General features: G+C 41.4%; 1 protein-coding gene across 5 annotated transcripts in view; it reads left to right on the forward strand.

The window, feature by feature from the left end:
• Ptgr2 (prostaglandin reductase 2) overlaps positions 1 to 12,299 on the forward strand; it is a 30,261-nt gene that overhangs the window by 8,481 nt on the left and 9,481 nt on the right. For 4 of the 5 annotated variants that reach the window (XM_076551061.1, XM_076551064.1, XM_076551062.1 and 1 more), the window contains 4 exons: positions 2,883 to 3,074; positions 6,139 to 6,309; positions 9,284 to 9,493; positions 11,046 to 11,167. In XM_076551061.1, coding sequence (XP_076407176.1) covers positions 2,883 to 3,074; positions 6,139 to 6,309; positions 9,284 to 9,493; positions 11,046 to 11,167 — 695 coding nt within the window. The remainder of the gene's footprint in view (positions 1 to 2,882; positions 3,075 to 6,138; positions 6,310 to 9,283; positions 9,494 to 11,045; positions 11,168 to 12,299) is intronic. The other variant, XM_076551065.1, reaches the window with a different exon arrangement.

Raw genomic sequence — 12,299 nt, forward strand, 5'->3', positions numbered from 1 at the left:
CACACATACATGCAGGCAGAGCATTCATTCACATAAAAAAATAAATCTGGGGAAAAAACAGAAAAATGTCTCAAGTTTCATGGAAAATTAAAAAAATTATCTGTTCTATTGAGTTTATTTTCTAGATATAAACCCTGGTACCTCATATTTGTTCTGTAAGAATTATCTCCTAGCCAGGACAGCCAGGGCTAATATATGGAGAAACCCTATCTTGAAAAAACAAACAAAACAAAATCTCCTATTTTATGGTTGTCTTTGCACTCTGTTGCAATGACAATATACTTTTTTTTTCCGAGACAGGGTTTCTCTATGTAGCTTTGCGCCTTTTCCTGGAACTCACTTGGTAGCCTAGGCTGGCCTCGAACTCACAGAGATCCGCCTGGCTCTGCCTCCCGAGTGCCAGGATTAAAGGCGTGCGCCACCACTGCCGGGCCGACAATATACTTCTTGCTGAAACAGGAAAGTTGTTCATTCTGATAAGGTCCAGTGTACTGCTTTTTCTTTTGTCACATATGTTTGGTCTCATATTTAAGGCTTTGCTTCACCCAGCATTATGAAGATTTAACCCTAACTTTTCTTCTAAGAGGTTTAATAGTTTTAGCTCTAAAATTATGTGTGGCCCCTTTTGAGTTAATATTTGTATATGGTATGAGAAAGGGGCCTGTATTGCAGTTCTCCAAGGAGATAGAAACTGAGAGACAGATACAGTTATAGAGACATAGATAGATAAGAGGGGATTTGTTAGGGCAGTCAGCTAACATAATTATAGAGACCGAGAAGCCTGTAGCCTGGTTCAGTCTATGTCAGAAGGGGACTTGAGAACCAGGGACACAGATAACAAAAGTCTTACTCTGAGGCCAAAGGCCTAGGAGCCTGGGAGCCTAGGAGCCTAGGAGCCTGCTGCACTTGTCTGGTGGAAATGTGATTCCCAGAGACCAAAGGCCAAAGAACTTGCATCTCTTGAGCCTAAGGGCAGAAGAAAGGTATCCACTCCAGAGGAGGACTGGACTCTTCCATATTCCAAGTTTTGTTTTTTTCCTCCAGCCCCTGACACCTGACTAGATGGTGCCTTGTGGGGAGAGCTAGTCCACTGAGCCCACCAGTTCATGTCCACATTCCTAGAAAACACCCTTACAGACATGCTCAGAGACATCTCAAGTAAGCATCTCAATCTAGTAAGACAGACATCTAAAATTAAGTCTTTTTCTTTCTTCCTTTTCTTTTTTTCTTTCTTTTTTGTAGTACTGGGGAGTGAACCTAGGCCTTTGATGTTAGGCAAGCACTCTACCATTGAACTACAACCCCACTGACACCCTGGATGTATCATCACAGGGTTCGGCTTCAGTCTTTTGCAGGTATATGTGCAACTGTGTCAGTATCATTTGTTGAAAAGACTGCTTTGCTCAGTACCTTTGTTGAAAACCAGCTGACCACGAGCTGGGCATGGTGGCTCATCCCTGCACCCCAGCACTTGGAAAGTGGAGGCAGGAAGGTCACTGCAAGTTTGTGGCTAGCCTGAGCTACAGTGAGACTTTGTCTAAAAAATAAACAAGTTGTAAATCAGTTGACTGTAAGTGAGAGTTTATTTCTAGACTCAAGTTTTCTCCCATTAGTAAGTGTGTTTATGCAAATGTGCCTTGATTATTATGACTGCAGTAAGTTTGGAAAGTAGCAGGCATGAATCTTCCAATTAGTTCTGTGTTTGTTTGTTTGTTGTTGTTTTGAAAGGTTTGTTTATTTTGGTTTTTCAAGACATGGTTTTTCTGTATAGAATCCCTGGCTATCGTGGATCTTGTGTTGTAGACTAGGCTGGCTTCAACCTTAGAGATCTGCCTGCCTCTTCCTCTCAAATGCTGGGATCAGAGGCGGTCGCCGCCGCCACCACCACCACCTGCCAATTCTGTTTTTTTGTTTGTTTAAAATGTTTACTGTATTATTTGTGTGTGTGTGCATGTGAGTTGGCCCAGCTTGCAGGAGTCTATCCTCTCCTTTTTCCATTCGAGTCCCGAGGACCCATCTTAGGTTGTCAGGCTTGTCAGCAAGCTCTGTTACCTGTGGAGCCGTCTCACCAGCCTTATAACATAAACTGGAGTGTTTTTCCTTCCATCTTTGAGTTTGTAAACAGTTTGTATTACCGATAACCACGGAGCCATCTCTCCAGTCCCACCTTACTTTTTAAATCAGCATGTGTATGCACACGCATGGGCTGTGGCACACATGTGGAGGCCAGAGGACAACTATAGCCAGTTCTCCCCTTCCACCTTTATGTGGGTTCAGGCTTTTACTGACTGGCTGGTAAGCAGGCCCCCAGGATCTGCTTGGCACCCCCAGCCCCACAGTGCTGAGATTGCAAGCACACACTGCTGCACCCAACGTGAATCGTTAAAGCTCCCGAGGAAGAGCTGGGCCTTAGATGGTTTCTTTCATGAATTCCACTCATTTTTAAATTTTTTAAAATTACATTTCTGTGTATGTGGTTTTGTGCATGATTGCACGTGCTCATGCATGACTGCCATGGCTCACATGTGGAGGCCAGAGGACAACTTCAGAGAGTTGGTTCTTTCCTCCTTCCATCTTGTGGGTCCTGGGGATTGAACTCAGGTTGTCAGATGGGCTTGGTGACCGGTGCCTTTACCTGCTGAACCATCTCAATGGTCTTATTTATGTGTCTTTCTTTATGCCAGTATCATACTGTTTTAATTTCCACAGTCTAATTAGAACAGATCTGAATTTCTTTTCAGTTCTATTTTTTTACTGGTAAGAGCTAGGCACATGGTTTCCCCAATTTTTGCAAAATAAAGAAAAAAAAATGAAAGGGATAGAGCAAGGGAGACTTACACGCTTTTCGTCAGCTTCCCTTAATGAAGGCTTTCTTTTCTCAGCGCTGTAAGATGAATGAAGACACCGGAACTGATTACCTAGCACCCTGGCAGCTGTCTCAGGTGGCTGATGGTGGAGGTATTGGAATTATAGAAGAGAGCAAGCACACACATTTGGCTAAAGGCGATTTTGTGACTTCTTTTTATTGGCCCTGGCAAACTAAAGCAATTCTAGATGGGAATGGCCTTGAAAAGGTGATGTATAATATAAAACTTTCTGATTTTTCTTTCTTTATTCTCATTTTTGCATTCATATATTTTGTTAGAGAGGGGATGACATTTTCTTTTAGATAGCTGCCGAAATGTGGAAAGCCTTTATCTTTTTTACTGTTTGCTATCACACATCACCAGAGAACGCTGTCATCTCAAATCGAATGTGTAATATAAAGCTGAACTATAAGCATAAAAATATTTAATGCTAAGAACTAGAAATCCCCCTATAATTAATTATATATGCTAGAGTTTACTAAGAAACTCTAGCTACATGAGGAATATATTTACTTCATGATTAAAATTCATCTAATGTCAGAAATCCAGACTTCAGTCATGGAGCCATGGAAAATGACCAGTACTTGTTTTGACCTACAAAAGCTTGCAACTTCATTTAATTTGAACTAAAATGATGTATCATAGGGACGATTCCTTATTTCTTTTGAACTCACAGACCCACCTGCCTCTGCCTCTCCAGTGCTGGGATCAAAGACAAGTGCCACCACCTCCCGACCATATCTTATTTCTTTACACTCCAGTTTCTTTTTTGTTTGTTTTGCTTTTTGGAGACAAGGTCCCTCTACATAGCCCTGGCAGACCTGTCACTAGGTAGACCAGGCTGTCCTTGAAATCAAACACCTTTAATCTCAGCCCTGGGAAGGCAGAAGCAGGCAGATCTCTGTTAGTTCCAGGACAGGCTCCAAAGCTATACAGAGAAACCAAAATAACAAAAACAACCTTTTTGTGGATGGATGTTTTGCCTGCATCTATGGCTATGCACTAATTATATGCTTGATACTGGAGGAGGCCAGAAGAGAATGTCAGTTTCCCCTAGAACTGGAATTACAGATGGTTGTAAGCCACTGTGTGGGTACTAAGAATCAAATTCTGGTCTTCTAGAAGAGCAGACAGTTCTTTTAACTGCTGAGCCATCTCTCCAGCCCCCCAGAGAGTGGTTCTTGTCAGCTCCTACCTCCCATGTAATGATGTTAATGGGCTCAGTCTTGTGCAGGTTTTTAGTAGATAATCATAGCTGCCCTGAGTTGGACTATAATGGCCATGCCGTGTCTTGAAGACACGTCTCCACAAGGTGTCACCCCTTCATATGGCTCTCACATTCCTTCTGTTCCCTCTCCTTCCATATTCTCTCACCTTTAGAGTGGGTGGTACAGAGGTCTCTTGTGGCTCAGCTTCAACAGTCACTTGCTCTCAGCACTTGGACTAACTGTGAGTCTAGGCTATTACTGCTGCCCACTGCAAAAAGAGTCGCCACTGACCAGAACTGAGAGCAACATTAGTCTGTGGGCAGAGACATTATTTAGAAAGCAATCTGACAGGCACATCTTGTCCATTTAGCAGAGCAAATGCGATAGCTTCTCCATTAGGGCTGTGACCCCCTGGCCACAGGCTCTGTCCAGGTTTACAGATCCTGATGTGAATTCCTTTTCAGAACTGGACCTCACATCTGCTCAGAAAGTAGCTGGTTTTCTGGACGTACTTGCTCCTGTTGTACCAATGGGCACATTTCGCCTAGCAGATTGGGGGTGTTACATACAGGGTCCACAGCTGAGTAAGACTGTTGATGACGTTTCTTCCCCGGCAGTTGACAGGGCACCTCCAGCACTGCGAGGACCAGCCAGTAGAGAGGAGACTTCTAGCTCAGTTACAATGAGATGTCTCTGTGGCTTGCCACCTGAGCAGGTAGTTAAGATCTTACCACCTGGTTCTGGTAGGCAACCAACAGCCGTGACAATTACCTTTATTGTTTTGAAGTCTCTGTTACCAACAATTGGAAGGGAAGTAGCCCACCCCTGGGCTGGGATTTTAATTTCATAATCTATGGCTTCAGGGAGCAACTCATTTACCCACGTAGTGTCTCTGTTCAAACGAGTTGGAAATTAGGTAAATGTTTATTTTGTAATTGCTCAGAGATTTAAAAACCTTCTGACTTTGCCTGTGTTCCACTATTTAAACATTTTTTCTCTATTGAGAAAAAACATTGGGAATTAACACAAAAAAAACCAACCTTAGTTTATGTGAGAATTGTTAAAGTTGATTTTGTTAATCTGAAGAGAATTTTGTTTGCTTTTTCCTTTTTCCTTTTCATTCATATAGATTGTGTGTGTGTGTGTGAGTATATGGGTGCACGTGGGGGTTCATGCACATGTGGAGTTGGAGGACAACTTTGGGTGCCATCTGCAGGAGCGCTGTCTAGCCTCCTCTGACACCGCTTGAGGTTGAACCAGACTGGATGGCCAGTGAGCACGGGGAGTCACTGTGCTCTCTGCCAGGGTTGGGAGTGCAGGAGCATGCCTGATGTGTTTATAAAGGGTTCGGGGGTCAAACTCAGACGCTCATGACAGCAAGGCAAGAGCTTTACTGAGGGAGCCCTCCCCTTAACCCTCACTGTTTTTACTGTTTACAAATGTGCTAGAATTATAGCAAGACCAAAGAATGGTTTCCTATGGACTATAAAACACACCACACAATCTGGGTGGCCTAACCAGCGGGGACTTACTTCCTATTCTAAAGGTTAAAAACCCAAGATTGAGGTTCTGGAAAATTCAGTTTCTGGTAAAGTCTCTCTTAGCTTGCAGAAAAATGCTTTGTTGTTGTTGTTTTTTGAGATAAAGTTTCTCTGTTTAACAGTCCTGGCTGTCCTGGAACACACTCTGTAGACCAGGTTGGCCTTGAACTCACAGAGGTCCGCCTGCCTCTGCCTCCTGAGTGCTGCAATTAAAGGCGTGCACCACCATGGCCTGGCAGGAAATGTGTTCTTGCTGTGTCATCCAGTACCCTTCCAGGCAGTGAGGAGTGTTGCATCTGTTCCTTCTTCTAAGGACATATATGTATTGGATTAGGTCCCCAACTGTATGACCTCATTTAACCTCAAATATTACCTTCAAGGACTTGATCTTGATACTTATAGGGATATAGAGATTGAGCATGTGAAGTTGGGTGTGGAATACTATCTAGTCTATAACTCTCTAACTTCTTAGCATAAAACTGTAATTTCAGTATTGTTTAAAATGCCCACCTTTTGTTTTAGGTAGACCCACAACTTGTGGATGGACATCTTTCATATTTTCTTGGAGCTATAGGTATGCCTGGTTTGACTTCCTTGATTGGGGTCCAGGAAAAAGGTCACATATCTGCGGGGTCGAATCAGACAATGGTTGTCAGTGGAGCAGCAGGCGCCTGCGGATCTTTGGCTGGCCAGGTAAAGTTTCCAAAAATTAGTTAACTGTTTTAAAATAGAAGGCATAAACAGGCCACAGAGTACATGCATATAATTTACAAAATAAAATGGAGGGCTGGTGACATAGCTCAGTTGGTAGAGTACTCGCCCAACATGCATGAAGCTCCAGGTTTGATCCCTAGTACCACATAAATAGGTGTGGTGACACACAGCTCTAATCTCAGCACTTCCGAAGCAGAGCAGGAAGATCAGAAGTTCAAGGTCATCCTCTGCTACTTAGTGAGTTCAAGCCCAGCCTGGAGTATATAAAAGTTTGTCACAAAAAGTAATTAATTTTAGGGTTAGCTGTTTATAAGTTGCCCATGATCCAGCAAATAACTGCACACCCAAGCACATACAAGCAACACTGATTAAACTTAATGGTTATTTTTTTCAAGATGTGAAAGTAGAAGGGGCCTGATGTGATGAAGGAGGGATTCCAGAGGAATGGGAGAGGAAGGGAATGTGGCTGACTGTAACCAGACTACAGGATACACATACATGAAATGGTCAAGGATAAGTTCGATCTTAATTAAGAAAGATTCGTTATTTTTGTTTGATGTGTTTGTGTGAGCACATGCATGTATGTTTGTGTGTCATATCCCTCGGGACTGGAGGTACAGGTGGTTGTGAGCCTCCTGATATTGGTGTTTCAAACCAAACCCAGGTCTTCGATAAGAGTACTAAGTGCTCTTAACCACTCAGCCATCCCTCCAGACCTCTTATTTTAAATTTTTATTATGTCATTATTTTGCACATTGTTGGCATAAATGGTATTATTACCTGTTTAGATTCTGTTGATAACAATGTGAAAAAACAAAACAAACCAGGTTTTTGTGTCTCTTTCTCTGTTAACTGGAATAGATGTAGCAAATGTTAGAGTAGTTCTGTCATCCATATAGGAGTGAAAACCATAGAGATCTGTCTGTAACTCCTTGACTTAAAAGACAAACAAGCAGGGTTAGAGAGATGGCTCAGTGGTTAAGAGTACTCGCTGTACTTGAAGAGAGCCCAGGTTCAGTTCTCAGCACCACAGAGTGGCTTAGAACTCTATAGCTCCAGTTCAGGGTACCCGGCTCTGCCTTCTGGCTTATTGGGCGCCAGACATGCAAATAATGCACATTCATACATGCAGCCAAACACAAATAAATACATCTTTGCAAAAAATGACAAAGAAGGGTGTTGGGTTGTGGTTCAGAAGTTTGAACCCTTGCTAGGCATGCATGAAGCTCTATGTTCAGCTGCCTGCACCAATCAACATAAAATCAAACTCTTATTTTAAAGAAAGTAATGAGAATTCTTCTTCCACAAGGTTATTTATTTATGTATATTTTGAAATGGAGTCACTTGTCTCCCTGGCTGGCCCAGACTTACTATGTAGCTTAGGCTGGCCTTGAATTCCTATTCCTCCTACCTCCACCTTCCAAGTGCTGAGATAATAATAGTGCAGAAAGCATTTACTGAATTTTAAGTGTGTAGTAAATGTTGAAAGAACTGTACAGAGTTCAGTGTTTTATAAGTAATAGTTATATTAGTTAGTTATCTCTTGGCTGGGATAAAATGTCTGGCAAAGGCGACCCGAGGAAGGAGGGTTTATTTGGTACACAGTTCCAGGGTATGGTGCATTATGGCAGGGAAATCATGATAGTAGGAGCTCCGGGCAGCTGGTCACATTGCATCAGCACTCAAGAAGCAGAAAGCAGTGAATGATTGCACTCAGCTTGCTGTCTCCTGTGTATTCAGTGTGGTACCAGGCCCATGGAATGGTACCACCACATTCAGTGGGTCTTCCCTTTTTAGTTAAAATAATCTAGGTAAGTCATCATGGACATGCCCAGAGGTTTGCTTTCATGGTGATGATTCTAGATCTTGTCAAGTTGGCTGTCAGGATTAGACATCATGGTAGCTGTTTGAGTGAGAAATGGCGCCATAGTCTCCATTATTTGAACACTCACTGCCCAGTTGGTGGTGCTGTTTGGGGAGGTGGTGACCCTTGCTGGAGGAAGTCTGTCTGTCACTGCGGGCAAGCTTGAGAGGCCACGGCCTCATCCTACGTCTAGTTTGCTCTTTCTTCTTCCTGCTTGTGGCTGAAGATGTGATCTCTGGTTCCTGCTCCCCCACCACGCCCACTGCTCGCTCCGTGACTCCCTGCCCTTGGGGGACGGAAGCCCAATAATCTCTTTGTCTCCTAAATTGCCTTTGGTTGTGGTGTCTTATCACAGCAGCAGAAAGTAACTGATACAGTACCTTTTGCAGCATGGGAAACAGAATAATGTATTTTAGATATTATCTGTGTTCTCCACAGCCCTGAAAATTATTGAATTTTAAGAGTGATATTTTGGGTCTGATTACTTACTTTGAAAATTACATTAAAGCTGTGAAATTTAAACTACATTTTATTTATTTATTTATTTTTAAGGATCACATTATCTGCTTTCAGTCTCTTTGGTTTTAATTTTTTCTCTCCCCATTGCATTATTTTTTTTGAGACAGGGTCTCTCTCATGTAGGCGGGCCTTGAACTCAGAGATACACTTGCCTCTGCCTCCTGAGTGCTGCGATCAAAGGTGTGTGCTATCATGCTTTAAATGTTCTAGTTAAAAGCACTGTAATCAAACCTAAATTGTGATGAATACTGTTGTAGGGTTAATATTAATGTGAAGAAACATCATGACTCCAGGTCCACAAGCCCAGGGGAAGCACCCACAATGGGCTGAGCCCTCCCACTTCAGACACTAATTATGAAATGCCCTTACAGGCTTGTCTACAGTCAGATTTTATGGAGGCATTTCCTCAACTGAAGTTCCCTCTTCTCAGATGATGCTTGCTTATATCAAATTGACATAAAAATTAGCCAGGACAAATACTCTCTTCTACTTGCAATATCTTGTGTACTTTGACTTTTTTATGTTTGTGAGAATATAAAGCCATTTAATTTTCAAAACATTCCTCCTTAGATTGGCCGCCTGCTTGGCTGTTCCAGAGTGGTGGGAATTTGTGGAACATATGAGAAATGCCTCTTTTTGACTTCAGAACTGGGATTTGATGCTGCAGTTAATTATAAAAAAGGAAATGTAGCAGAACAGCTCCGAGAATCATGCCCAGCTGGAGTGGATGTTTACTTTGACAATGTTGGAGGTGACATCAGTGATACAGTGATAAGTCAGGTGGTTTGCTGATTTGTTTCTGTTACAAATATGACACTATATTTTATTTATTGTGATATATCTTTGCTTGATACTGAGGGGAGCTATAAAATTGTAGTGTTCATTTTGACAAATAACATAATTATTGTATTTAAGTTATATAAAAGATATTGATACTTATTTTGATTTGATTGCACATTGGTGTTCTGAATTTCAGTTCCTGCCTAGCAATATATTTTCACCTTCAATTTACTTTTGTGAAAAATTAAGATTTGCATTTTTGAAATAGTGAGATTCTGACCTGTAACTCACCATCTCCTAATCACTTTGCAGCCATAACCTCTGAGTTGGGTAGGGAGATGGTTTTCATAGGTTGTAGATGGTATGTATTTTTATTGGCAATGTAGTAAAATATCAGCAGTTGATAATAAGAATAAATAGGTCTTGACTATATGTAAAATTACTTGCAGTTGGGATTATATTATTGAAATATAAAGAAATATATTACTGGGCTGGAGAGATGGTTCAGTGGATGAGAGTGTGTACAGCTCTTGCAGAGGACCTGACCTGATTCTATGTCAGGCAGCTCAAACCAGCTGTATATCAAGCTCCAGGGAGAACTGACCCTTCTGGCCTCATCAGGCACCCAAACTTGCATGCATGTTTCTGTTGTGGGGTAGCCACTAGAGAAGACTACTTGGACATGGGTTTAAGCCAATAGAAAGTCTTTATTAGCTGGTCAGTGTTCAGATCCCAGTGTAGCCCTGAGCCTTTCTCAGGATGAGCACAAAATCCATGTCCTGGGTATACTTCAGTTAACAAGAACAGTCATAAGCGGAACTACAGAAGCCAAAAAGCAAAGTTAGTACATTTAGAGACTTTCCCAGAACTGTGGACATTGATGGATTAGGCCTTTGTTTTGTCAAAGTGCTGAGTTTTACATCCTGATGGTACTCACATCATAGTCAGTTGTGGTAAGGTCTCAGGGACTACTAAGGTCTGGGGACCTGTTACAGTATCTATATACAGACCCACAATATACACATAGTTAAAAATAATAAAATTAAGCTTTAAAAAATAAATATACTACAGTAAAGCAGCAAGATCAGTGGCAACTAATGTAATTCTTTTGGTGATTACCCAACTTTTAGTCTGCATTCCTTCAGATTGGACTTGATAAAACTTGTAGGTGCTGGAAAGATGGCTCAGCACTTAGGAGAGTACTTACTGCTCTTGTGGAGGACTGAGTTTAGATCCTAACACACACATCAGCAGCTCAAAACTGTCGGTAACTCCAGTTCTAGGGGATCTGAGGCCCTCTTCTGGCTTCCACAGGCACCTGCATTTATGTAGTGAACATAAAATTCATGTAGGTGCACGCACTTGCGTGTACACACAGGCACACACAAATAAATAAAAATGTAAAAGACTTTTAAACAGGTAAATCTTCAAAATAAATGAAACTAATCGGCAATAAAGGTTTAAGTGTGGTGTTAAATAGGCTTTTATTGTTGTAGTCATAAATCATAGGAAAGGTGTCTAAGGGTGTAATCATCAGTGTTTCTCTATACAGATGAATCAGAACAGCCACATCATCCTATGTGGTCAGATTTCTCAGTACAATAAAGATGTGCCTTATCCTCCTCCTCTGTCCCCTGCTGTAGAAGCAATCCAGAAGGAGAGAAACATCACAAGGTGTGTCCTTCACCTCTGCCCTTACTGCCACTGCCACAGGGGCTGGGAGTTAAATTTCATAGATGTGAAATGTGTTCATTTATAGTTTTTTCCTTATTAAATAAAATGGAAAAGTATATATTCAAGGAGGTTCAATATTTAAATTTTGGTTAACTGGTTCTCAAAAACTGATACTTCTGGCTTTGACTGGATGAGATCATGTGAGGGTAGGGAAAGAATGTTATCCACAAAGGAAAAATCAAAATGCTGTTGCCAAATAGGATTGTAGATGATAAGCAGATATAACAATCAAAGTTTAGAGTACTTACCCCTTAACTACACCTAAAACTATATCTGACCAGACTCAGCATGGTTCTGTGCTAATTTAAAGACTAACAGGTATTACCATTTTGAAAGATTTGATTTGTTTTTTTGTTTCGTTTTTATTTTTATTTTTTCAAGACAGGGTTTCTCTGTGTAGCCCTTGGCTGTCCTGGAACTCACTCTGTAGACCAGGCTGGCCTTGAACTCACAGAGATGTAGCTGAAGTTTTCCTAGTCCTGCCTGGCCCATGGTCAGGACAAATCTCTCCCACTCGTGTCCCCCAAGTAAACACACAGAGACTTATATTACTTATAAACTGTATGGCTGTGGCAGGCTGCTTGCTATCTGTTCTTATATCTTAAATTAACCCATTTCTATAAATCTATACCTTGCCATGTAGCTCATGGCTTGCCAGTATCTTACATCATGCTTCTTCTCGTGGTGGCTGGCAGCGACTTCCTGCCTCAGCCTTTCACCTCCCTGAATTCTCCTCCTCCTTGTCCTGCCTACACTATCCTTCCTGTTTGGCTACTGGCCAATCATTGTTTTATTTATCAATCAATCATAGCAACTAATATTTATAGCATATAGGACATCCTACAGCACTTCCCCTTTTCTGTTTTGTCAAAAGGAAGATTTTAACTTTAACATAGTAAAATGACATATAACAAAACAATTATCAAGCAAGAATTACAGTTACAATATCTAGTCTATAATATCTAGTCTTATTTGTATTTGGCAGAATTAAAGATGATATCCTATCTATCCTATATTTGTGAGTCTAAGGTTTCATATCTAACTTACCTTTTATCATAACTAAGGAAATTAT

The sequence above is a fragment of the Peromyscus maniculatus genome, chromosome 14 (assembly GCF_049852395.1).
Source record: "Peromyscus maniculatus bairdii isolate BWxNUB_F1_BW_parent chromosome 14, HU_Pman_BW_mat_3.1, whole genome shotgun sequence".
NCBI lineage: Eukaryota > Metazoa > Chordata > Mammalia > Rodentia > Cricetidae > Peromyscus > Peromyscus maniculatus.